The sequence below is a fragment of the Pristiophorus japonicus genome, unplaced genomic scaffold (assembly GCF_044704955.1).
Source record: "Pristiophorus japonicus isolate sPriJap1 unplaced genomic scaffold, sPriJap1.hap1 HAP1_SCAFFOLD_1257, whole genome shotgun sequence".
Classification (NCBI taxonomy): domain Eukaryota; kingdom Metazoa; phylum Chordata; class Chondrichthyes; family Pristiophoridae; genus Pristiophorus; species Pristiophorus japonicus.
Genome location: NW_027250923.1, coordinates 58,004 through 85,771, shown reverse-complemented (window position 1 = coordinate 85,771; position 27,768 = coordinate 58,004). Strand labels below are relative to the sequence as shown.

The 27,768-nt window shown below is 44.7% G+C and overlaps 1 protein-coding gene across 1 annotated transcript; it reads right to left on the bottom strand.

The window, feature by feature from the left end:
- Window positions 1–10,676: 10,676 nt before the first annotated feature.
- Window positions 10,677–27,271, bottom strand: LOC139242224 (uncharacterized). Its single transcript, XM_070870284.1, has 9 exons — window positions 27,112–27,271; window positions 26,902–27,033; window positions 17,108–18,790; window positions 15,705–15,804; window positions 14,879–15,027; window positions 14,373–14,485; window positions 13,332–13,421; window positions 13,115–13,237; window positions 10,677–11,586 (listed from the first exon to the last, which is right to left on the bottom strand). Exons 1-9 carry the CDS (start codon window positions 27,176–27,178, stop codon window positions 11,437–11,439), a joined length of 2,607 nt encoding a protein of 868 aa, XP_070726385.1. The 5' UTR covers window positions 27,179–27,271; the 3' UTR covers window positions 10,677–11,436.
- Window positions 27,272–27,768: the final 497 nt, after the last annotated feature.

Genomic DNA, 27,768 nt, shown 5'->3' with positions numbered 1-27,768 from the left:
CTCTCTCCCTCCCCCACCCCCCCAGTCTCTCTCTCCCCCCACCCCCCAGTCTCACCCCAATCTCTCTCCCTCTCCCCCCACCCCCCCAGTCTCTCTCACTCTCCCCCCACCCCCCCAGTCTCTCCCTCCCCCCACCCCCCCCAGTCTCTCTCACCCCAATCTCTCTCCCTCTCCCCCCAGTCTCTCTCCCTCTCTCTCCCCACCCCCCCAGTCTCTCTCCCTCTACCCCCCATCCCCCCAGTCTCTCTCTCCCACCCCCCCAGTCTCTCTCTCTCTCTCTCTCTCTCCCCCCCAGTCTCTCTCTCTCTCTCTCCCCCCCCCCACCCCCCCAGTCTCTCTCTCTCCCCCCCCCACCCCCCCAGTCTCTCTCTCTCCCCCCCCACCCCCCCAGTCTCTCTCTCTCTCCCCCCCCACCCCCCCAGTCTCTCTCTCTCTCCCCCCCCCACCCCCCCAGTCTCTCTCTCTCCCCCCCCCACCCCCCCCAGTCTCTCTCTCTCCCCCCCCACCCCCCCCAGTCTCTCTTTCTCCCCCCCACCTCCCCAGTCTCTCTCTCTCTCCCACCTCCCCAGTCTCTCTCTCTCTCTCCCCCCCCCCACGTCTCTCTCTCTCTCTCTCTCTCTCCCCCAACCCCCCAGTCTCTCTCTCTCTCTCTCTCCCCAACCCCCAGTCTCTCTCTCTCCCCCAACCCCCAGTCTCTCTCTCTCTCTCTCTCTCTCTCCCCCGCGTCTCTCTCTCTTCCGCCCCCACGATCTCTCTCCCGCCCCCCAATCTCGCTCTCTCTCTCTGTCTCTCCTCCCTCCCCCAGTCTCTCTATCCTTTCCCCCCCACAGTCTCTCTCCCTCGCCTCCCCACACAGCCTCTCCTCCCCCCCAAAAGTCTCTCTCTCTCTCCTCCCACTCCCATAGTCTTTCTCTCTCTCTCCTCCCCCCTCCCCTCCCCCAGTATCCCCTCCCCATAATCTCTCTCTCTCCTCCTCCCCAGTCTATCGTTCCCCTCCCCCCCCCACAGTCTCTCTCTCTCTCTCTCTCCCCCACCCCCCCGACTCTCTCTCTCCATCACCCCACGCCAGTCTCTCGCTCCCCTCCCCCCCCCAGTCTCTCACTCCCCTCCCCCCCCCAGTCTCTCACTCCCCTCCCCCCCCCAGTCTCTCGCTCCCCTCCCCCCCCCAGCAGTGTCTCTCTCTCTCTCCTCCTCCTCCCCAGTCTCCCGCTCCTCCCACCACAATCTCTCTCTCTCCTCCTCCCCCAGTCTCCTTCCCCCCCAGTCTCTCTCCTACCCCCCCCAGTCTGTGTGTCTCTCTCTCGCTCCCCTCCCCAGAGTCTCTGTCTCTCTCTCTCCCCTCCCCCCCCGTCTCTCTCTCCTCCCCCTTTCCAGTCTCTCTCTCTCTCTCCTACCCCCTTCCCCACCCCTCTCTCTCCTCTCCCCTTCCCCACCCCTCTCTCTCCTCTCCCCTTCCCCACCCCTCTCTCTCCTCTCCCCTTCCCCACCCCTCTCTCTCCTCTCCCCTTCCCCACCCCTCTCTCTCCTCTCCCCTTCCCCACCCCTCTCTCTCCTCTCCCCCCTACCCCTCTCTCTCCTCTTCCCCACCCCTCTCTCTCCTCTCCCCTACCCCTCTCTCTCCTCTTCCCCACCCAAGTCTCTCTCTCTCGCTCCCCTCCTCCCCCAGTCTCTCTCTCTCCCCCTCCCTCCCACTCTCTCTCTCCCCCTCCCTCCCACTCTCTCTCTCTCCCCCTCCCTCCCACTCTCTCTCTCTCCCCCTCCCTCCCACTCTCTCTCTCTCCCCCTCCCTCCCACTCTCTCTCTCCCCCTCCCTCCCACTCTCTCTCTCTCCCCCTCCCTCCCACTCTCTCTCTCTCCCCCTCCCTCCCACTCTCTCTCTCCCCCTCCCTCCCACTCTCTCTCTCTCCCCCTCCCTCCCACTCTCTCTCTCTCCCCCTCCCTCCCACTCTCTCTCTCTCCCCCTCCCTCCCACTCTCTCTCTCTCCCCCTCCCTCCCACTCTCTCTCTCCCCCTCCCTCCCACTCTCTCTCTCTCCCCCTCCCTCCCACTCTCTCTCTCCCCCTCCCTCCCACTCTCTCTCTCCCCCTCCCTCCCACTCTCTCTCTCCCCCTCCCTCCCACTCTCTCTCTCCCCCTCCCTCCCACTCTCTCTCTCCCCCTCCCTCCCACTCTCTCTCTCCCCCTCCCTCCCACTCTCTCTCTCCCCCTCCCTCCCACTCTCTCTCTCCCCCTCCCTCCCACTCTCTCTCCCCCCCGTCTCTCTCTTTCCTCCCATCCCCCAGTCTCTCTCTCTCTCTATCTATCCCCCCCCCCACAACCTCTCTCTCTCTCTCTCTCTCTCCCCCTCCCACACAGAAGGCCTCTAGAATGTTCCAAGTGACCCAAACGCTGGAGCAGCGCCACACGGCTCTCTCTCTCTCTCTCTCTCTCTCTCTCGCGCGCGTCTGGCTTCTTCGTACGACGCACTGAGCATGCGCGGCCGAATCGCGAGCTCATGTTCAAAAGTGGGTGGAGTCCGATGTGCACATGTGCAGAAGGACACATGAAACCTAGTGCAGATAGTCATTCTGATTCTAAATTTGGTATTAGCGCTCCAGGAAGGAAGTGGAGCTCTAAATCAAGCGCTTCCTGGAGCGTTAGCGGATGGAGGTGGGGCGTAGTGTTGCAGCGCTGCCGCGATCCGAGGCTCCTTCCCTCCCTGCAGGCTGTGCAATGGGACTGGGCACTAATGGCAGCCACAAAGGAGGCCAGTTTCTCGCCCTCTAGAGTTTTTACTATTATTAACAAGTCTTTCTTGCTGAAGCATGTTGTTTCTGACCTTGTTCAGGGAGCTGCCTGTGGTCTGGAACTAAGGCAAGTAACAATAATAGAATTGGTTGGGAATCCACCGAGTGCAATAGGACGTATAAAGGAGCAGCAGCTTTGTTCAGAAATTGTTGATCAACTCAGGTAAGGGACCGATGCTGCATTTATATTGACTTTTAAATGCAGACTGGATTTTTTATATATCTATTATAAAATGAAGTCGGTTCGGATAGCTTAGAAGCAGAGAGAATGATGTAAGAGAACTGCACTGCTTATTTAAAATAAATTCTCTTATTTGATCGAATAAGGAAAATCAATGGGGAACTCACTGGTAAGGCTATTTAAAGTACTAACTTTTCACACAATCCTAAACACTGAGAAACACCTACTGGTTAATTGTGGTCACTCCTTGATACTGTACTCCATGATTTATAATAAATAGTTAGAGGCAGGTTGCTAGTAGATATTTTGCATTAGATTTTGTTTAAGTAGTACACTGCTGGTCTGTACTGGTGTGCACCTGGAGCCAGACCTGAAACAATTGCTCTGACAGCAGATACTGCTGGCACAAGCTGTTGATATTTCTGTTGTAGAATGGTTTCATCCTGCCCAATGGAAAGATTGTCAGGTCATTTATATTACAGGCACTCTTGCCATTGGAGGCACCCCTATAGTAGAATAGGGATATTAAAGTTTAAGCATCTAAAACTTCAAAAGGCAATGACTTCACTGCAGCCGGTCAGGTTAAACACACTTACCTGCAGATTTCCCTGACTTTCACTCCAGGGATTTATAGAATAATAGAAATTTACAGCACAGAAAGAAGCCATTCAGCCCATTGTGTCTTGGTCAGCCATCAAAGAGCTATCCAGCCTATTCCCACTTTCCAACTCTTGGTCCGTAACCTTGGAGGTTACAGCACTTCAAGTACATATCCATTTCTTTGGCTTCTGGTTGGAAGGGTGGGGTGGGTCTGGACCAGTTCCTATAGTAAGGCCGGCTCATTGCAGAGATGTAAATGAAACACAAGAGGAATTCCTAGGTTCCCAGCTCATTTTTCTGGCAACCTGCTTGCTGACCGCCCCACCAGAGACACCCAGTGAAACCTGATGCTGTGGTTTGCCCCCAGAATCCTACTGGCTGGGTGGCCAACTAGTGTCCCAAATGCAGGCTGAAGGATCCAAGGAAAGGTAGGATCAGCATTTCTAACCACACCTGGATGTTTTGAGCCACTTGGTGCCCTAATACTCAACTGTAGGCCTGAGAACTTCTGGAGCTTGGAAAGGAAAAATGATTGTGGATAAGGAAAACCTACCCTTTCTTTTGCTTTTTACAGAATATGTTAATTTTCATATTAGTCACCATTAAGTGGCTCTCTTTGCATGAACAACACTAGTACTTTGCACTTATAAATTATGAAAGTTGTTTTGCAGTCTCAATAACCTCTTTCTTTTCTGGTTCTTTTTGCAGACAAGTCTATTATTTATACAGTATGCAGTTTAACATTGTCCTGATTGACAAATATGGCACAGACAGGGAACGTTATATTCAACCCGTCACATCCAGTGAGCTGTTTTCATTCATAGATACTTATCTACTGGAGAGAGAGGAAAGGGCTGTCCAACAGCAAAAGGAAGATTTCTGTAACTGAAGCTCAAACCTGAACAGCCTTCCCGACTCTTTCATCTGCCCTCATCAAATTGTGATATCTCAGTTTCAGTCTGAAAATTGATCTTGCTCATTCTTTCTTTAACTTCCAGTAGGGCTATTTCTGTCATGATCCTTTGAAGTTACACTTTTTCTTTCACTAATAAAAACCATCAAAACTGATTTTCTGTAAAAGCTGACTTTTATAAAGTTGCAGTTACATAAATGTATATAATCCAAGAATATTTCCTGAAACATAGGAACTTCAGAAAATGTGAAATATGAGAAGACCATTTGACCCTTCCACCTGATGGACTATACGCAACCTGCCCAACCATGGATCTTCCCTAATATATTTACTCTCCTCAGAGACATTAAGAATCACAAGGAAAACCTTAGAGAAAACGGTATACTTTCAGTGAGACCATTTTCTCCCAACAACTCTCAAGGATAAATTCCAGGATTTAATATTTTAATCGACATAATTTAACATCAACCTCTGGCATTACAAAAATGACATTGTCCAGTTTCCGAGAGGACTGAGCAACTAGTTCCTCAAAGTTTTTGACCTTCTATGCCTACACCTATCCTTGTAACTTTTACTGCTTTTCATAACCTGATCTATGATCAGCAATTATTTAAAAATAATTAACTATTCTTGGAGGGCATTCATTCCAATCTGCTATTCTGCATGAAAAAATGTTTTCTAACCCTATATAGTCTCATTTCCTAAATTTTCATTTAGCTCCTTTAGTTCTGCAGCCAAGATTTAAGTTTAAACCCTGCTATATTATCCATCTGAAGATCAGCCTGCTGTCATAACTCAACAGTCTCAGCTCAGTAATCATCCTTGCCATTCTTTTCTGAACCGTCTGTGATGCATTGTCATTTGGAAAGTGAATTGCTGGAATTTCTCACAATGTAATAACCTTTTCTTGTTCCTATGAAAATATATTAAATATAACAAGCTTATCTCTTTTGATAGATCTCAATCCCACCTAGCCAGCTTCCTACTATAATGTTCAATCTATTTCTAAAACTTGATCTAGTTCCAATGTAAATGTAATCTACTAAGTACAGGAATATGCATTACAGGCTGGAAGGCCAAATGCATTAATATGCATATGAAATCCTTGATTCCTGTTGGTCAAAAGGGATTTTAAAATACTAATACAATTTAATGCAGTCATTGTTATTAAGCAGTTGAATAGTGTTTCGATAGCTGGCTGGACAATGGTGTCTGGCACTGAACCACCTCAAGTCAAAACATCCTGGATTACTGACATCCTGGGGGTTATGATTTTAAATTAACAGTTGTCTGGGGTGGAGACATGGGCCAGACTGTGAGAAGAGGAAGGCTCAATGATTCATTGTAGCTCTTAAGTGGGAGCTTATCTCAGATTGCCAGCGTTTAGCTCTTCAGTATGTCAGGATAGCAGAGAGAGTGGGCAATTCCAAATACGAGGGAGGGTTTTTCCACGAAAGAAGCGAACAACAGCTTTCAAAGTTTAGTTTTAAGTTGAGAGTTAGCTCTGGTGAAGCAGCTCTGATTTTCTGATATATTGAGAAGGATAGCAAGTTTGTAAATTACTGTAAAGGCATTGTTCGTACTGAATATTGTTCATTTATCTGTTCTATGTTAAATAAATTGCCTCCTGGTTTATAGCCTAAGTCTCAGTCTGATTGAGTTCAATCTGCCTACCAAAGATGGGGAGAATCAAACAGCAGCACATGGTACATTCCTGGAAGCCAGAGTATAATGGAAGTGGTTCTCTGGTCAATTTCTATGTCGCATTATCATTTACCTAAATACTGGGAAAATAAATGTGTGCTCTGGTTCATAGGGGATGTGTGGTCTGCTTGCGGGAGTAATCAGTGATGCTAATCCAGAATAGAATATCGAACATAAACCCCCAAACCATATCACCCTCCTGTGCGTGATTTATGAACAGTACAAGGTCCAACGCAAATCCCTTCAGGACTGCTCTGCAAATATAACCTTACCACCCGATTTCTACCGAGCCTACTTCCCTCTAACTGCTGTTACTTCTTTTTACCAAAGTGCATCACATTTACTGGCATTGAATTCTAGCTGCCATTTCTTAGTCCATCTCATCAATATCCCTTTCTAATTTATTCCAGTATTCTAAAGAATTAACTATACCTCTTATTTTGGTGTCATCTGAAAATGTTGACACCAGTTCCTCTATATCAATGATTAGGAAATACACCTAAATAGCAAACAGAAATGGCCCCAGAACTGAACCGGGAGGGATATCACTACCTACTTCCACAACTTTGAAAAACTCCCGATAATGCGTACTCTCTGTTTTCTCATCAATTTTTAATTCAGTGTGATACCTCCCTAATTCCATACTTCGAGCGGGGACGTGGAGGGGGCGGGAGTTCCGGGGTCGAGAGTTCCGGGGTCGAGGGGGCAGAGCTTGTGCAGCTGCAGCAGGGAGGCAAAAAAGAAGTCGAAAGAAATCGAAAGATGACGTCACAGCCAAGGGGGTAAGTGATTGGCTGGTGACTGGTGAGTAGTTTTTTCTTTTTCCTTTCTTTATTTGTAAGTAACATTTAGTATTGTTGTTGCCAAATTAAGTTAATCTAGGGTTTAAGTCATGGCAGGAGAGCTCGGACACGTGTTATGCTCCTCCTGTACTATGTGGGAAGTCAGGGTCGCTTCCAGTGCCCGTGACGACTACGTGTGCAGGAAGTGCATCTGCCTCCAGCCCCGACAGACCGCATTGCGGCACTGGAGCTGCAGGTGGATTCACTGTGGAGCATGCGCAATGCTGAGGATATCATGAATAGCATGTTTAGTGAGTTGGTCTTACCGCAGGTTCAAGTCAGCATGGATTTATGAAAGGGAAATTATGCCTGACGAATCTTCTGGAATTTTTTGAGGATGTAACTAGCAGAGTGGACAAGGGAGAACCAGTGGATGTGGTGTATTTGGACTTTCAAAAGGCTTTTGACAAGGTCCAACACAAGAGATTGGTGTGCAAAATCAAAGCACATGGTATTGGGGGTAATGTACTGACGTGGATAGAGAACTGGTTGGCAGACAGGAAGCAGAAAGTTGAAATAAACGGGTCCTTTTCAGAATGGCAGGCAGTGACTAGTGGGGTGCCGCAGGGCTCAGTGCTGGGACCCCAGCTCTTTACAAAATACATTCATGATTTAGATGAAGGAATTGAGTGTAATATCTCCAAGTTTGCAGATGACACTAAACTTGGTGGCAGTGTGAGCTGTGAGGAGGATGCTAAGAGGCTGCAGGGTGACTTGGACAGGTTAGGTGAGTGGGCAAATACATGGCAGATGCAGTATAATGTGGATAAATGTGAGGTTATCCACTTTGGGGGCAAAAACATGAAGGCAGAATATTATCTGAATGGTGGCAGATTAGGAAAAGGGGAGGTGCAACGAGACCTGGGTGTCATGGTTCATCAGTCATTGAAAGTTGGCATGCAGTGACTGCAGGCGGTGAAGGTGGCAAATGGTATGTTGGCCTTCATAGCGAGGGGATTTGAGTATGGGAGCAGGGAGGTCTTACTGCAGTTGTACAGGGCCTTGGCGAGACCTCACCTGGAATATTGTGTTCAGTTTTGGTCTAATCTGAGGAAGGACGTTCTTGCTCTTGAGGGAGTGCAGCGAAGGTTCAACAGACTGATTCCAGGAATAGCAGGACTGACATATGAGGAGAGACTGGATCAACTGGGCCTTTATACACTGGAGTTTAGAAGGATGAGAGGGGATCTCATAGAAATGTATAAGATTCTGATGGGACTGGACAGGTTAGATGCGTGAAGAATATTCCCGATATTGGAGAAGTCCAGAACCAGGGGACAGTCTTAGGATAAGGGGTAGGCCATTTAGAACTGAGATGAGGAGAAACTTCTTCACTCAGAGTTGTTAACCTGTGGAATTCCCTGCCGCAGAGAGTTGTTGGTGCCAGTTGATTGGATATATTCAAGAGGGAGTTAGATATGGCCCTTACGGTTAAAGGGATCAAGGGGTATGGAGAGAAAGCAGGAAAGAGGTACTGACGGAATGATCAACCATGATGTTATTGAATGGTGGTGCAGGCTCGAAGGGCCGAATGGCCTACTCCTGCACCTATTTTCTATGTTTGTATGTTTCTATGTTAATCTTCTCTAGCAATCAACCATGTGGTACCTTGTCAAAGGCTTTCCTAATGTCCATTCATACAACATTTCCCTCATCTACCATGCCTGTTACATTGTCAAAGAATCAAATGAGGTTTGTGAAGCACAATCACCCCTTTGTAAATCCGTGTTGACTACTAATTATTTTCTCTTTATCCAGATACATGGTAATTTCATCCCTAATTAAAGAGGGTCTAAAATTTCCCTGCTAAAAATGTTCACCCAGATTCGCTCAGTCTTCCTTTTTAAAAATGGTCACCATGTTTGGCCATTCTCCGGCACACATTCAAAAGTTGTTATTGAATTTTAATTTGTGACAATTTAAGCTACTAAGAAGTAATGAATTTAGTCTAAACAAATATAAATATTTATATGCAAATATTGCAACAAGTATTGCATTTTTCCTGTAGCTGAAAATAGTTGTTTTATTAAATTTAGTTATAGAATTGCACAAATTGCTATAAAAGATTCTGGAAACATTTAAGGGCTGCAATGAAAGATTTTCAGTAAAGTTAGGGAAAGATTTCAATCTGTAGAATGGGAGCTTCTAAATTTAAAAAAAAACCTCTTGCTGAATGTGAAAGATGCTGATGCTAGGAAATGAAACACTTTCCATTTTGGACATGGGGGCTGGATTTCCCCATCCCAAATCAGGCAGGGTAGCAGCACAATGGGGGCAGCGAAGCCAAGCATCATTTCTCTGCCCTGGCCTGAATTTTCCACCCCATACCTCAGTTAGGCCGAGTGCTGACAGCTGCTGACCATCTGCTGCATGAAAATACTAGCAGCGAGTCAGGAGCTGGGTTCCCAGCAGAGTTCCCTCTTCTTCCCGCCATCCCACAGGACCACATGAAGGTGACAGAAGTAGTCCTCAAACTTCTTTCAATGTATGGAGAGGACCTAGTGCAGGCCTCTTCTCTCTCTTTTTCGATCCCAATTCATTACCTTTTTAGGCCTCAGTCTTGGCCACGGCCTAAAAAACCTTTTGTCTTCAGTGCTCTTCTGTCCCATTATGTTCCTTTGCAGTCTCTTCAAGTTCCTCATTGGCAGTAGTGCTAATTGTGTGGCATGCTTAAAAGTGGCAATGTTGAGTGTAGAACCAACAATATTATATCATTCCCTCTCATGTTGATAAAAGTAATGCAACTAGTTTTAAGCAGCTAAACCAGTCAATTAAAATGCCGATACTTGCTAGGACCCTCCGTCCTGCAATCCTCCCAACACATTGTCATTAATGCAAATTGATGACCCAATGTGTGTCCTAAACAAGAGTCATCTGTGATCGAATAGAATTTAATCCTCAGTCGAACCGTTTTGCTGTTAATGGGCGTGCTCTTTTGAAGAAATCAACAGCCACCCAAAATGATTGAAGTTTGGATTGAAACATCATCATCCTATTTGAAGGAACACTTGACCATAGTTTTTAAAAGGAGAATTATAAAAGGCCCAATTACAAAAGCTTACTTAATAGTTTGGAGGAGGAAGAGTTGTAGTGGAGGGAGGAAGGGCAGATGGCATGCATCTCAGGCCCCACCAGTCAGCTAGGAATTATGCAACAGGCACAATACTTGTGCATGTCTGAAGTGCTCTGCTTTCACTGTTTACTCTTCAGCAGGGAAGCTGTCACCAAGTTGTACCATCTACTGGAGCCTGCAGACTAGGTTCAGCATTGGGACAGTCCTGTTGTTGCGGTGAAAGTCACCACCACTTTGAATTTTTGTGCCAGGTCAGACTGCCATACACAGATGCATTTGGCATGTCACCACAACCTTATTTGCCAGGGGTAACACATGTTCCTTTTCCTATAGAAAGGAATGAACAACTCAAAAGGGCCCAAGGTAGCTGTTTTCCTAAAAGCACAGGGTCTCATTGATGGTGCCTATGAAGCCATCAAGACACCCAACAACAACCCATCAAGATGTAAAAATTCAGCATCATCAACAAATGCTATAACCTGGAAATAAAACCAGTACTTCATTAATTAATACAATGACTCTGTTACTTCAGTAAAAAAATATACAATAAGTCAGTTATAAGTTTTAAAATATCCATACTTATTACAAAATGCTCACACAAGAAAAAGTACAATAAATATTGCATCTCTTTTTTTTATACCACAAACAAAATCATCTAATGGTTACTTCCACAAAATACAGGGTAATGGATTCTTTATACAGTTTAATTACTCCATACTGAACAACAACATTGGCCACACCCCCTGGGTGAATTAATCACCATTACTCCCCATGCATGTAGGTGTAGTGTATCTATAATTTGTATTGTTTTAAATCAAATGTAGTTTTACCATTGTCCACCAGGAATGAAGGTGGTTATAGCAGTTCTTAAGGACCTCGGGATCATTATTATATTGCAGAAAGGGTCATTTTCTGCAGGAAAGTTGTATAATGGCCTGGAGTTTCCGCTCGAATGTGCTGGTATTTTTAGCGCAATTCGGCTGAAATCGGCAAAACCAGCGCAAAAGATCATGGAGCTTTAAGCGCAATTTGCATTCATGGCAACTCAAAGTTTCTGCGATTTTTTGTACTAGTTTTAAAAACTATTAATGTAAAACTATTAATGCTGCCCCCCCCCCGTACAGCAACTTGTTCACACTTGCTGTCGAAGCTCATTAAGAATGGCCACTTGGGTGAGGCATTGAAGAATGTTGGGTGCTCTTAGTGTCTTCAGGAAAGGAAGGGGAGAAAAAGGAACCCGTGAGGTGGCTGTTCAACGGGTACTGGAGTTTATAAAAGCATATTCAATTATAAACACAAATATGACTATTTACATATATCTTCAGTAATGTGCGTACATTACAATTTTATATAATCTTTTGTGAAAGCTTGGGTACCTATGGTCTGTGGCTGCTGAAGTGTGCTAAGTTCTGAATGATCCTGGTTGAATCCACCATCAGAATGGCCCTTTAGATGTTTCTCCTGCACTTCTTCAAACAGCTGCAAGACCTTCAGTCAAAATGTAAGTAGCTCATTAACAGGCAAATACTAAACACTGTGTTTAGACCTCTAGGACTGAAGTGATATTTATAACCAGAATAAATATTTTAAAATGTTCCTGTGTTGGTTTACTGAGTAAATATGATACTGTGCCCTACACACCAGATGTTCCTGGTTTGACATGGGGGAGGGGGTAGGGACATGGGCATTTGGGGACCACAACCCAGCTTTAATGCCCATGGCCTAGAATGGTAACAAATATGGCCAGGGTTCTCACTCCCAACTGTTATTCAGTGTGGATTGGAGTAGGATTGGGTTTGGTTGTGATGGCCTCCTTCATAGTCTGCTGGGACTCAGGAATGGCCTTGGGTGGACTATCAGTACCCATTGGACTGAACTCCAGCAACAGAAAAGAGCTTCAGGACAGGGGGAAAATGACAAAATTATACTTTCAATAATACGTGTGTTGTGAAGGCTTTGCTGTATTGCAAACAAGGCACATTTAACAGTTGGGGCAATTCATTTGGTCTTGATCTTTGGGATTCAGTTGGGCTGGGGGAGCAAGCAATCCTGCTGAGCTAGGGCATCTCTCCTCATTTGGATAAAGTCTTCACTCAAAAACAATGGCAGTTTTTTTGGTTCAATAAATCAACTATGGCTTTGAAGTTACACAACGAGTTGGATAAAGTTTTTGAGTGGGCAGAACAATGGTGGCCAAAATGTAATACAGACAAGAGTAAAGTCCTGCATACAGGAGGAAAAATGTGCGACACACATACTCCATGAATGGTATTGAAATAGTTAAGGTTGAAGTGAAAGAAACTCAGTGTTAAATTATGTTCAACCAATGCACAGCATTAACCATGAAAGCAATAGGATGTTGCAGTAAAAGTTAGAGGAAGCAGTGATCAAACTGAACACTGCTCTGGTTAGTCCACGCCTTGCATATTATGTCCAGTTCTGGAACACAAACACAGAGAGGCATTCAAACAACAGACACAGTGCAAATAAGAACCACAAGACTGATCCTTGTGTCAGGAAAGTGAAGTTTGAGGAACCACTGGAAAAAACTTGTACTTTCCAACCTCAAAAGGAAGGCATCTGAGAAGTGATCTTGTATAGGTATACAAGACAGTAAATCTGGAAAATTAAATTATGAGAGTAGGAAACAGATTCAATCTAGTAAAAAATCAAATGCAACACTGATATCAGGAGGTCCTTCGCACTGACTGATGGATATATGGAATAGAGAGTGGTGAGGATGAAAACTCAGGAAGCATTTAAATATCAACTGGATGATAAAAGTGAAGGTGGGGGTGGTGTGGACTGGAGAGTCTTTCTGGATGTATAAACCAAGCGGAGTCAAATGGTCTTCTTTATCTGTAATTAACTTGCAAACCTTTAGACTTCCATTTTTAAAATGAGCCCAAATTGTAAGACAACTACTTTTAAAGCCACTTTCAAAGCCACTTTCAGAACAAAATGTGTTACATCAAAGCAACAGACCATTATTCAAAGTATTAGTTATAAATCATACCTGTGATTTGGGCACAAGACCTACTCTAAAGAAACCCAGTGTCCCCGTCTCTATCTTGGTACAGTCCACAACTGTAGAGGCAATATTCTCAGGTGAAGGCCCATCACACAATACACCATCAACCTGTACCAGGGATAAACAATTTTCTAAGAGTAAGCAGCTGTAATTTTACACATGTTTTTTTTAAGTCAAAGAAGAAGTTGTAAACAAACATTACCTTATCACCAAGTTTAGCATAGACTTGATTGTGGTGAGTGGTGTCTGCTTCTCCTGTTGGGTTTGCTGATGTCACTGCTATAGGCCCCACCTGTAATTGTAGACAAAGAAATCCGTTAGTACATCAGACTGAGGCAGCCCTATGCTCAATCTGTGTTCTGTGCTCATTTCAGCCAAGAAGGCAGTAAGGGCTCAATAATAAACTTCAGCACCCTGGCAAGTGAGGGGAAAATCAGCAACGTTTCTTGCTTATGATCATTATCTAATGATTTCTGCTGAAAAGTGCAGAGGGTACACAAGGTCTGTAGCAGGCCCAGATGAATGTTCCTCCAAGCCTCACAATAACTGGTTAAAAAAAAAATCACCACGTTTTCAAAACAGTCTTCAGTGGTGCCTTTAAGGGTCGCTGGTTTGGCCGCTCTATGTTCATTTCCACATGAGGCTTGAGCAGCGCACATTCTGCCCAAAATATCATCAGGGTCTTACATATGTCACAGGACCCCGATTTAAATATATACATGGGATCCCTGCCTGTTTTCAGCTGGAGTATGGGCTGCCAAAATTGAGGCCTGCTTGAAAATTGCAAAGGGCAAAGTTGATGTCTAATAAAATGGGATTTAAAGGACTAACATAAGCTTCAACCTCACTGCTTAAGGCATTAGTCAAATCCATCGTCCTATATCCATTATTTTGTATGTAATTCAGAAATGCCTTTTATATGCTACAGACTTTGGAATAGGATCCAATGTCATTGTAGGTTTACTTATTACCACAGTTCAAACCATACAGCGCAACAGCATTTTAGTGAAAATTGAGAAATATTTCAAAAATGACCCCATGAAATTAAACAATAATGTGATCAGAATTAACTATTGCTCCATAGGTGGGAGCCTTTCCCATTGAAACAAGCTCAGAGATTGTGTAAAAGCTGCCACTGAATTGAGAGATCAAATAGGGGCAATAAAGCATTTTTTTTTAAATCACCAATTATAGCATGCATACTGAATAACAAAAGCGCTATTTAGAAAGTTAAATATCTCACCTGGTCAATGAGATGTGTAGTAACAGCACAGTCTGGAATCCTAATGGCAATGCTCTGAGGAGTTCCAATGTATTTATCTGCATGTTTCAGTCCGAATAAGTTCAACCATGTCCCTTTCAATTATAACAGCATTTGTTAATAATTATTCTCCCGTATTTATTTAACTTGGATTTGGGCACAGGAACAGTATACTATTGCAACATGGAGTACTGACATCCAAGGATATGCATTCTAACAATGTGATATGTCCATGGATTATTCATGTTCTTATCTTGGCGTACAGAGACATTTTCAACAGAAGCGAGACACTTACCAAATTGATAGAAATAACAGCTAGTGAGTCCTCCCAGGCCATACCTCTAAGAAGCTGCCTGAAGATCAGCACTGGGAGAGATCCAAGAACAAATTGCCCATCTGCCATTTGAGCTGGAAAATTACACTTGACACAGTCGATGAGGGTAAAAAATCAGGATGGGGGAATATGGAGAGTAGCAAAGGGGTCTTACCTCTGGGGATGACAAGACTGATAGATGAAGGCCAAACTGCCTGCATGAAGTCCCAGAGTAGAGGGTCCAACAAATGTTTTGCTGGTTCTAGTTGTGCTAAATTGGAGATCCAGAGAGACATTGGCCTCTCTTTGGCCTGTTTCTTTGTGCTGTGCAATAAAAAAGGAAATAAAATCTCGCATATGTTGTGTCTGTCTATTCGTTCTTCTAAATCTCAAAACATCAAAATGCTGCAACTACTTAAATGGGGTATGTTATTTGACACATAAGTGGTAGAGACTAAGGAAGAAACTGGCTCAGTCACCTTTGAATTCCCATGAACACCGCAATATTTCTTTAATAAAAATTAAAATAATCAAGTAAGTGGAACATTCGACTTCCTACAGGTGTTTTGTTCATTTCGTTTTAAATCTGAGGGATGTTGTTACTTTACACATACATCATACAACGAATGGATTGAAATTTCATATCCACTTGTGGTGTGTTCCACTCATTTGATGACTTGGAGTTCCATACTCAAACTTTGAGATAAGTCGACATTGAGCTGAGCATCGAAATGAGATTTGCTGCAATGTCGCTATGTTGGTTTGGCAATAAGCTGACAGGCAAAATAGATACTATGTTTGCTCCAGTTGCGTATTCGTGCTTTTAAACTCAGTATTTATTAATAAATAAGAGTAGCAAATCCTCCCCAATAGGGAACTGCTGTTTTCTGTGCCCAAGTAAATTAAATGTGTCTTACAAGATATATTACTGCGATACTCTCCACTTAAGGACTGAAGATCTGCCCCCAAAAATGGAACAACCAATGAAAGAGCATTCCTACTTGTAGGCCTTTTCCACAGCATCGGGACGATTGCAGGCTGCCACCAGCACATACACTGTGTCTGTTGGAATACCACAGGCACCTCCATTTTTCATAATCTCTACAGAAATCAGTTATAAAATAAAGAAAACCCATCACGAAGCTGGAAAACAGAGATGTAAGTGTCTTATCAAAATACAATTCTTACATTTTTTGGAATAGGAAATAGTAAAGTGAAGGTTATGAAGGGAATTGGCCAGGTTAAACCTGGTAAATTGATCACTATGGTGACAAGTACCAACTACCAAGAGACACAAGTAAAAAATTAAGAAGCTAGGTGAAGGAATGGAAATCAGGCAAAATGTTGATGGAAAAAAAATCAGAGATTACAATGCAGAACGGGGCCCCACAGAGGCAGCTGAGGACCAAGAGGACACCGTGGAATGTCCAGAACCTGGATCACTTCGGCCTGCAACACCATCTGTTGGCAGAGCTCAGCCAGGAACACTAGGTCCAGAATAAGAGAACCAGCCAGCAATGAATCCTCATCGGTGCCCGGGAGGACAATGGTGCTGGTGCTGACCCACGATTTTTCAAAAAAAAAATCTAGCTTTTGAATTCCATCGCTAGTCCCATGAATCCCCCCATCACCCCGCACCCCCCACTCCCACCCCCACAAACAAGCCTCTGCATAGCCGCAGCTCGGACCCTCGGAACCAGACGCCTGATGCCGCTGCCAAAAACACTACATCAGCCGAGACCATGCAGGCTTTTACAGCACTCATTTGGAAATGATTTATTTCGTATCTTTTTAATGTTCCAATTAATATTTTTTTTTAAATAAAAGGAAATTCATTTTAGGGCCCAGTATTTTCCCCACTGATTTTCTCCCATTTAAGTTACATTTTAAAAAAGTCCGGATTTTGGACGACACCGCCCCCCGATCAGCGTGATGTCCAGATTTCGGAACATTCCGGTTTTTAGAAATCCGGATTTTGGAGGTCACACTTGGTACTCACATTTCTATGCACTCAATATCATTAGTAAACCCAAAGATTTTATTTCTCTTAATGTCATTTATATAAAAGTAAATAGACTTGTAGAACACATTACCAGGGAAAGTCGCTGAAGACAGAACAAGTAGGTTCAAGCGACAACTACATACCTTTATGAAAGGTGTATTTAGTGTTTTTAATAATTTTTATGTAAAGCAGATTTAAAATCAGCAACTGAGTAATTAAGTTTAAGTAATTGTTCTTTGCTGGGTACAGCTACCTGCCTTAGAGGTTACATTTAAGGAATATAAGTGCAGAAGATAATCTTGTAATATAGGTTTCACTGTCTATTCTTAAAGATGTGAACACAAAAATTAATTGACAGAGTTTGTACTTTACATTTTTCTTAAATGTTCTGCTGAATCTTACCTGCAATTTTTCTGACTGAGGTGGTTTTTCTTGCAGGCAAATGAGGGCATATAGAACTGCCCTGGCCAAACCCACACAGCTTCGCCCAGGCACACCCCATGGGGAACTGCGGGCTCTCAAAGTTCTGGTTAAAGAGGGTGGCCAAAAAGCAGTAAAAATTAACCAAACCAAAAATGATGGTGACCCCAATGTCATATCCAAAAGGATTTGAATTAATGGCATCCAATAGAAAGCTGATCAGAATCAACTGAAAGCTGAGAGAGAAGGCAAACCACACTATGTTGAGAAAGATAGTCCCGATCACCACAAAGCAATTAAAAAGCAGGAAGCAAATAATCCCAATGGCAATACCAAACCCCCTAGTAGAACCATAGAGACCAGCGTATCGGGTCAAACCCCAAATTATCCATGCTAGACCATATAGGATGAAAGCACAACTTTCCAGGGTTTTACCCCGAGAAAAAGATATTGAACCGCACAGAATCTGCAGGGCTCCCCCAGGAATGACTATCCAGGGCAGAACCACAGTAGCTAAAGGAGCAGAAGCATCGACAGATATAGTGATGGCAAAGGCAGCCACAACATTGCAAGCATGGGCTAGAATCTCAGCATCTGAATATCTGGAGTATCCCAAATAAGGGCTGTGGGTGTCTTTGTCTGACTTCAGAGTTAATGTATTCATCCTAATGAGCAAACCCTTTACGATCCCCTTTCCAGTGGGAATAGTAAGGGATCCAATACTATTGAAAAGGGAAATGAAAGTTAAGCAAGCAGATGCTATAAATATGGCCACACTGACAGCTTGTGCAGCACCATGAAAAAAACCAATGGGGCGAGCTGCCACTGCGATACAATAAGAAACAAAAAACAGCAAATAAATTCCATCAACAAGGCTTTTACTCGTCATAAACAGAGCCAGGATGAAAAATAGGACAGCAAGAACAATAGGGACTGGAACTGGAAAGAAGGGTTGGTTGTCTTGCCAGAGCTTGTAAAGTAAAGCATAGCCCTCTGCAAATGTTAATATGGAGGTAAAACCAAAGAATGTAGCAGTCAGGCTGTCAATTGCTCTGTAAGACAAAACACAGGCAACAATTTGATAGACAGCTGCTGTCCACAGCCAGGGAACCTGACCAACAAACAGATTGGAAATTACACCCAAAACCTGGCATCCGAACACACTGGCAGATAGCATATTTGCAACATACCCCAGAGCCACGGTGTCATTTTTGAAGAGGTTCTGGAGCCCAGATTTCAGATGGGAGTTATTCTTGGACAGATCAGTCCCTGGGAAAATGATTTTCCCTTTACTTACGAAGGCAGAAGCATGGCCCAACCCAAAGTAAAGTCCTATAAAGGACACAATCAAATAATTTGAAGCTACTGCAGAACTACCAAAAGATTGATTATATAATGCGGCAATTTCATGGGCGGTAGCAAGAGAGATAGCAAAAGCAATCATAGCCACAATCACTTCCTTTTGGATCAACCCCACCACCCCAATGATGAAGAGCCCCAAGACAAAAGCCGAGTAGCCAGGGACCAGAGCATTCCTGATCCCATCACCTTGAACTACCTTCTCCCCAATCAAGATGTGAATAAGGCCGGATCCACACCAGAGAGCTGACACGGTCAGGCACAGGTTCACAAATAACATAGCATGACTTGAACATTTTCTTACACCTGCAGAAAAAACAATCAGAAAAAAAAAATAGTAGTAAAAGAAACTGCATAGGCGCTTCACACCCACACACGCACACATACATTGAGTTACATTGAGTGTATAGCACACAAACAGGCCATTCGCCCCAACAGGTCTATGCCGACATTTATGCTCCACATACGCCTCCTTTCAACCTTCTTCATTTAAACCGGTCAGCTCCTATTCCTTTCCCCCTCATGTGCTTATCTAATTTCCCCTAAAATACATCTATGCTATTTGCTGCAACTACACCTGATTACCACATTCTTACCACTCTTTGGGTGAAGAAGTTTTGCCTGAATTCCCTATTGGATTTATTAGTAACTTTCTTATATTTATGACCTCTAGTTTTGGATGCCCCCCACTAGTGGAAACATTTTCTCTATGGCTATCCTATGAATCTCTTTAATTATCTTAAAAGACCTCTAACATATTGCCCCTATTTTCTAGAGAAAAGAACCCTAGCCTGTTCAGCCTTTTCTGATAATCCTTTCAGTTCTGTGTGAATCTGTTTTGCAGCTTCTCTAATGCCTCGAAATCCTTTTTTGATAATATGGAGGCCAGCAAGTGTGGTCTAACCAAGGTTCTGTACAAGTTTAACATAACTTCTTTGCTTTTCAATTCTATCCCTCCAGAAATGAACCCCAATGTTAGGTTTGCTTTTTTAAAAAAGAAAATAGTCTTATTAACCTGGGTTGCCACTTTTAGTGATGTGTATCTGAACCCCTCGATGGCTTTTCTCCTGTACAGGTTGAATCATCTTATCCGGTACTCTTTTATCCGGCTACCTCCCTCGTCCGGCATCATTCCCGGCAGAGGGTCGCAACCACGCTGTGTCCTGGGGCTGGCCACTCCTCCCCTCCCCACCACCTCCGGTGCTCCCTCCGAGACCGGGTCGGTGTGCTGCGTCCTGAGGCCGGACGCATTTTGGGCCCAGCTTCGTCCTGGCACTCCTCCTGCCCATCGCACCACGACTGCTTGAAGATACAGATCTTGGTGTCACAGTGGAAGTTCCCCGGCTGGCAGGAGAAGCAGTTCTTCTCGTCAGAGGTTGATGGGACGCCGGTTGTTGCACAAGGACAGGGTCTGCAGCAGCCTGCCACACTCCTGGGCCGCCCCCGTCGTACACTCGCACCATGTACACAGCCACAGAAGTTGCCCAGCCTCTTGCCACAGCTCCTCCTCTCCCCATCGCCTCCGGGCCGACCGAAGCTGGGCCCGAAATGCTGACCTCCCATTGCGGTAAATCCTCTTAACTAGCACAGGCCAGATCCCAAGGATGCTGGATAAGAGAGGTTCAACCTGTACCCCATTCAGGCTCTTATTATCCCAGCAGTATGTGGCCTCATTCTTCCTACCAAAATGCACCATCTCACACTTGCTTATATTGAAATTAATTTGCCAATTACATGCCCATCAGGAAGCTGATTAACATCTTCCTGTCACATTCTTTTTTTTGTATTAACTACAACTCTCAATTTGGTGTTGTCCGCAAATTTTGATATTGTACTTCCAATTACTGAGTCCAAATCATGAATGAACAATAGTGGTTCCAGCAACGATCCCTGTGGAACACCACTTCCCACCTTTTGCTAGTCTGTATAGCTATCCTGAACCCCTACTGTTTTCAGTTTTGCAGCCAGCATGCACACAAGCCTGTACATGTGTCTTCAATGGTCCACATTCCCATTTATCACGCTGTTTCTTCATATGTTTATTAAAAATTATACATTTGGCTTTCATATCCGTTGCAAGCTTTTTTCATATGCCTTTTTGCATCTCATTATTTCTTTGCATCAAAAGAACATAAGAACATAAGAATTAGGAACAGGAGTAGGCCATCTAGCCCCTCGAGCCTGCTCCGCCATTCAACAAGTTCATGGCTGATCTGGCCGTGGACTCAGCTCCACTTACCTGCCCGCTCCCCATAACCCTTAATTCCCTTATTGGTTAAAAATCTAACGATCTGTGACTTGAATACATTCAATGAGCTAGCCTCAACTGCTTCCTTGGGCAGAGAATTCCACAGATTCACAACCCTCTGGGAGAAGAAATTCCTTCTCAACTCGGTTTTAAATTGGCTCCCCCGTATTTTGAAGCTGTGCCCCTAGTTCTAGTCTCCCCGACCAATGGAAACAACCTCTCTGCCTCTATCTTGTCTATGCCTTTCATTATTTTAAATGTTTCTATAAGATCACCCCTCATCCTTCTGAACTCCAACGAGTAAAGACCTAGTCTACTCAATCGATCATCATAAGGTAATCCCCTCATCTCCGGAATCAGCCGAGTGAATCGTCTCTGTACCCCCTCCAAAGCTAGTATATCCTTCCTTAAGTAAGGTGACCAAAACTGCACGCAATACTCCAGGTGCAGCCTTACCAATACCCTATACAGTTGCAGCAGAACCTCCCTGCTTTTGTACTCCATCCCTCTCGCAATGAAGGCCAACATTCCATTCGCCTTCCTGATTACCTGCAAACTAACTTTTTGGGATTCATGCACGAGGACCCCCAGGTCCCTCTGCACCACAGCATGTTGTAATTTCTCCCCATTCAAATAATATTCCCTTTTACTGTTTTTTTTCCCCCAAGGTGGATGATCTCACACTTTCCGACATTGTATTCCATTTGCCAAACCTTAGCCCATTCGCTTAACCTATCTAAATCTCTTTGCAGCCTCTCTGTGTCCTCGACACAACCCGCTTTCCCACTAATCTTTGTGTCATCTGCAAATTTTGTTACACTACACTATATACATAGATGACTTGGAAGAGGGGACAGAGTGAACAGTTGTGGTCCCAGCACCGATCCCTGTGGCACACCACTAACCACCGATTTCCAACCCGAAAAGGACCCATTTATCCCAACTCTCTGCTTTCTGTTAGCCAGCCAATTCTTGATCCATGCTAATACATTTCCTCTGACTCCGTGTACCTTTAGCTTCTGCAGTAACCTTTTGTGTGGCACCTTATCGAATGCCTTTTGGAAATCTAAATACACCACATCCATCGGTACACCTCTATCCACCATGCTCGTTATATCCTCAAAGAATTCCAGTAAATTAGTGAAACATGATTTCCCCTTCATGAATCCATGTTGCGTCTGCTTAATTGCACTATTCCTATCTAGATGTCCCGCTATTTCTTCCTTAATGATAGCTTCAAGCATTTTCCCCACTACAGATGTTAAACTAACCGGCCTTTTGTCTGCCCCCTTTTTTAAACAGAGGCGTTGCATTAGCTGCTTTCCAATCCGCTGGTACCTCCCCAGAGTCCAGAGAATTTTGGTAGATTATAACGAATGCATCTGCTATAATTTCCGCCATCTCTTTTAATACCCTGGGATGCATTTCATCCGGACCAGGGGACTTGTCTACCTTCAGTCCCATTAGCCTGTCCAGCACTACCCCCCGAGTGATAGTGATGTCCCTTCCCACATTCCCGTGACCAGCAATTTTTGGCATAGTTTTTGTGTCTTCCACTGTGAAGACCGAAGCAAAATAATTATTTAAGGTCTCAGCCATTTCCACATTTCCCATTATTAAATCCCCCTTCACATCTTCTAAGGGACCAACATTCACTTTATTCACTCTTTTCCGTTTTCTATATCTGTAAAAGCTTTTACTTTCTGTTTTTATGTTTTGCGTAAGTTTACCTTCGTAATCTATCTTTCTTTTCTTTATTGCTTTCTTAGTCATTCTTTGCTGTTGTTTAAAATGTTCCCAATCTTCTAGTTTTCCCACTAACCTTGGCCACCTTATACGCATTGGTTTTTAATTTGATACTCTCCTTTATTTCCTTGGTTATCCACGGCTGGTTATCCCTTCTCTTACCACCCTTCTTTTTCACTGGAATATATTTTTGTTGAGCACTATGAAAGAGCTCCTTAAAAGTCCTCCACTGTTCCTCAATTGTGCCACCGTTTAGTCTGTGTTCCCAGTCTACTTTAGCCAACTCTGCCCTCATCCCACTGTAGTCCCCTTTGTTTAAGCATAATACGCTCGTTTGAGACACTACTTCCTCACCCTCAATCTGTATTACAAATTCAACCATAGTGTGATCACTCATTCCGAGAGGATCTTTTACTCGGAGATCGTTTATTATTCCTGTCTCATTACACAGGACCAGATCTAAGATAGCTTGCTCCCTTGTTGGTTCTGTAACATACTGTTCTAAGAAACAATCCCGTATGCATTCTGAGTTCCTCCTCCAGGCTACCCCGTGCGATTTGATTTGACCAATCGATATGTAGGTTAAAATCCCCCATGATTACTACCATTCCTTTTTCACATGCCTCTATTATTCCCTTGATTATTGTCTGCCCCACCGTTAAGTTATTATATGGGGGCCTATAAACTACGCCCACCAGTGACTTTTTCCCCTTACTATCTCTAATCTCCACCCACAATGATTCAACATTTTGTTCATTAAAGCCAATATCGTCTCTCACAACTGCCCTGATATCATCCTTTATTAACAGAGCTACCCCACCTCCTTTCCCTTCTTGTCTACCTTTCCAAATCATCAGATACCCCTGTATGTTTAATTCCCAGTCTTGGCCACCCTGCAACCACGTTTCTGTAATGGCCACTAAATCATACCCATTTGTAATGATTTGTGCCGTCAACTCATTTACTTTATTTCGAATGCTGCGTGCGTTTAGGTAGAGTGTTTTAATCCTAGTTTTTAAACCATGATTTTTAGTTTTGACCCCTCCTGCAGCCCCTATATATTCAGTGGCCCTTTTTGTTTTTTGCCTTGGGTTTCTCTTCCCTCCACTTTTACTCATCTCCTTTCTGTCTTTTGCTTTTGTCTCCTTTTTGTTTCCCTCTGTCTCCCTGCATTGGTTCCCATCCCCCTGCCATATTAGTTTAACTCCTCACCAACAGCACTAGCAAACACTCCCCCTAAGACATTGGTTCCGGTCCTGCCCAGGTGCAGACCGTCCAGTTTGTACTGGTCCCACCTCCCCCAGAACCGTTTCCAATGCCCCAGGAATTTGAATCCCTCCCTGCTGCACCACTGCTCAAGCCACATATTCATCTGAGCTATCCTGCGATTCCTACTCTGACTAGCACGTGGCACTGGTAGCAATCCCGAGATTACTACTTTTGAGGTCCTACATTTTAATTTAGCTCCTAGCTCGTTAAATTCGTCTCGTAGGACCTCATCCCTTTTTTTACCTATGTCGTTGGTACCAATGTGCACCACGACCAATGGCTGTTCACCCTCCCTTTTCAGAATGTCCTGCACCCGCTCCAAGACATCCTTGACCCTTGCACCAGGGAGGCAACATACCATCCTGGAGTCTCGGTTGCGGCCGCAGAAACACCTATCTATTCCCCTTACAATTGAATCCCCTATCACTATCGCTCTCCCACTCTTTTTCCTGCCCTCCTGTGCAGCAGAGCCAACCATGGTGCCATGAACTTGGCTGCTGCTGCCCTCCCCTGATGAGTCATCCCCCTCAACAGTACTCAAAACAGTGTATCTGTTTTGCAGGGGGATGACCGCAGGGGCCCCCTGCACTACCTTCCTTGCACTGCTCTTCCTGCTGGTCTTCCATCCCCTAGCTGGCTGTGGACCCTTCACCTGCGGTAAGACCAACTCGCTACACGTGCTACTCACGTCATTCTCAGCATCGTGGATGCTCCAGAGTGAATCCACCCTCAGCTCCAATTCCGCAATGCGGTCCGTCAGGAGCTGGAGGCAGATACACTTCCCGCACACGTAGTCGTCAGGGACACCAGAAGTGTCCTCGAGTTCCCACATGGTACAGGAGGAGCATATGACGTGACCGAGCTCTCCTGCCATGACTTAACCCTTAGATACCCTTAAATTGGCAACAACAATGCTAAAATTTACTCGCTGTTATAGAAGAGAAAAAAGAAAAACTACTCACCAATGACCAACCAATCACTTACCCCCTTGGCTGTGACGTCACCTTTCTATTTCTTTCTGCTTCTTTTTTGCCTTCTCCCTGTAGCTGCACAAGCCCCGCCTCTCCACGCACCTCCGACGCTGCTCCCAACCTCGCAGCCTTTTATAGGCCTCTCCACACACCTCCTCGATGCTGCTCGTGGTTTCTTTTTATAGCTCTCCCAGTCTGCAAGATTTGAACTTTTTCTTGATTTTGTGCAAGCCTTTTCTTTGAGTTTGATACTGTCTATTGCCTCATTTGTTGACCGTGGTTGCTCAACTACAAGAGGAGAGCCATTGTCTTTTAGGGGTATACACTGGTTTTGTAATGTACCAAATATTTAATTTCATTTCTTAGCCCTTTGAAATTTGCCTTACTTAAACTTAAAACCTTGGTTTGTGACTCCCTTCTGTCTTTCAAATCTAATCATATTCTGGTCACTATTTGCAAGATGTTCCCTTGGTGTCAGATTGTTAATTAATTCTGGTTCACTACTCGTCACTAAATCTAGTATTATCCTTTCTTATCTTCCTCCCCGAATATAATGCATGGGATCCTTTGTGGTTTGTCTATTCACTGATGCATACGCACGCACACTCAACTAAACAAGAAAACTACATTGAATAGACCAAATCGCTATCATCCATACAAAACAAACTTCAATTACCATTTAAAATTACAACTATAAATAACTTTAAAAAATACAGGACTGACTTATTAGCAATTAATATTAAGAGCAAATTAGTTTAATTACTAATTTGCATTTGTGGGTGGGAAAGAGAGGAGATTGTCAGATGACCAGATCTAGGACCTCACTGTACATGAAAACAAACTGGCTTTTAACCTGAACCATTTTACAAGCAGGGCAACAGATCCATTTTTATGTACTTTTTAAATTCATGTCAGAAGGTTAATATCTGAACAAAATAAATCTTCCCAGCACAACGTTAATAATGGATGTTCAGGCAGCTCAGTGTCAAAATCAGGGGATTTTAAAATAGTCTATCCCCTGCCTTTACCACTATTTGTGATAATTGGTACCCTGTCACACTGAAGACAAAATTACTGCTGTTAGAAAGAATTGCATTTAGAGTGCCTTTCACAGCCTCAGGGCGGCGGCCAGTGAGTGGTGTGGAGGCACGGGTGGTGGGGTGGAGCGAGTGGGGACGGGGGGTGGGGGGGAGGTGCAGCGAGCAGGAGCGGGGGGGGAGGGGGGAGTGGGGAGCGAGCAAATGAATGGAGTGAGCAAAGAGAGAGAGAGAGGGAGAGATCGGAGAAAGATAGAGGGATGGAGAGATCAGAGAAAGGAGGGTGGGAGAGAACACACAGAGGAGGGAGATTGGAGTTGAGGGGGGCGGAGGGGAAGATCGGAGAGGGGTGTGGGGGAGAATTGGGGGTGGGCAGGAAAAAGAGAAGGCCAGGAACTTGTGATGGGGGGGGGGGTGTAAAGAGTACGGAGAGCACAGTGGCAATGGGGAAGAAAGTGATCCAGGTTTAAAGGATGGAGGGGCGTTGAGTGTGAGAACATGATCCAGATGTTAGGACTGGACAAACAAATCCGGAAGCCACCGGGGGGGGGGGGGGCGGAAGGCTGTCAGGATTTTATTGGGGGAGGTCATGAATTCATGGGGGAGAAACCCGAGGAGGGAGGTAGTGGGGGGAGAAGTTCGGGAACTTGGGTGGGGGGAGGTGGTCGGGAAGCCAAGGTGGGAGGGTGAAGGTCAGGAACTTGGGCAGGGGGGCGGGGTGGGACAGGAACTTGTTTTGGGGGGGAGGGGGGTCGCGATCTTAACCCTTGAGAGAGTGAGCCCTGTCTGTTCCAGTCGAGCTCTGTCTGGACTCGGCGGTCAGAATGGGTCAAATTACACTTTGCAAAGTCAGATTACATAGGCAGGGCGGTTCTAATTACACATTCCTGAGAAAATTCTGGGTGTGTCTTCTCCTCCAAAGGGACCAATCAGCAATCAGGTCTTGTGATCCAGGGGACGCAGAGTTTTCGGTGTTGTAAATGTGCTGCCATAATACTACCGCGCCCCATACTCGGATGCGGAACGATTAGGACACTGGAGAATGTGCTAACCAGAAAACAAAGAGAAGTTCTGCTGCAATACCACCAGCTATAACGAGTCCTATCTTCTACGATGTTTTGATATTTGTAGCATAATGTTACTTACCACAATAGCCTAGGAGAGCCGCCACTATAAGTAGTAAAACTCCCAGCGCAGAACTGGGGATCGGTTGGACGGTGCTATAGTAATTCACAGCCAGCAACAGCGCACCTGACACACACAAGGAAATAAAGGATTCTTTGTAAAAGAATGGCAAGAAATTTGGAAGAAAATAATTGAACGAATTAACTCGAGCAATTTATTTTCAACGTTTACCTGCACATATGCTGACAATCCCCACGGAATTGTGCAGAGTGTGGGTGGTCTCAGGCTCTTGCGGCATCAAGGTCTGGAAGTGTAAAGATTTGTTGAAAATTTGTCTGAGCCGAGCTCTGTGAAATGTGATGATTCTCGTCAGTATTTTAGAAGGACGCCTGTCTAATCTCTAACGTAGTACTGCTGACTCCCCGACCCGTTAGTCAGTCGGTCCCTTTATATCAACTCTTCACGCCCTCCTTCCAGAGTCACAAGTTATTGGATATGCAAATCCGGCAGGAAACTTCCATCGGGGCGTTTCACACACGCTGCTCTTTCCATACAGAACTTTTTTCAAGATATAAAAATCCTTTGGTTTTCAGAGCTTCTCAAATCGCGATTAAAATGAAAAGATATTTATACTATAACAGCCTGGCGTCCGGGTTGTAATTAAATAGAACAAGGAAGCTATCAGGAGAGACGGAGTTACATCTGAGGTGCGAGACATCTCATGGGGAAACTGTTACATATAAATGGGGTGATTGATCTTGCTGCTGTGTTAGGGGAGCATTAAAGAGGAACGGGAAGGGGGCTGAGTCGGGATTAGCAGAGGGTTAGGCGGCAATTTAGACCGACAAGGAACTGAAGCAAAAAGTGTTCGAATTAACCCATTAACAG

Coding starts and splice junctions, on each gene's coding strand:
- LOC139242224 (XM_070870284.1), bottom strand. CDS start 27,178: ATGCCGCAAGAGCCTGAGACCACCCACACTCTGCACAATTCCGTGGGG. Junction 13,422..14,372: donor CTACACATCTCATTGACCAG/GTGAGATATTTA, acceptor CTACAATTACAG/GTGGGGCCTATAGCAGTGAC. Junction 11,587..13,114: donor GTCTTGTGCCCAAATCACAG/GTATGATTTATA, acceptor TTTTGACTGAAG/GTCTTGCAGCTGTTTGAAGA.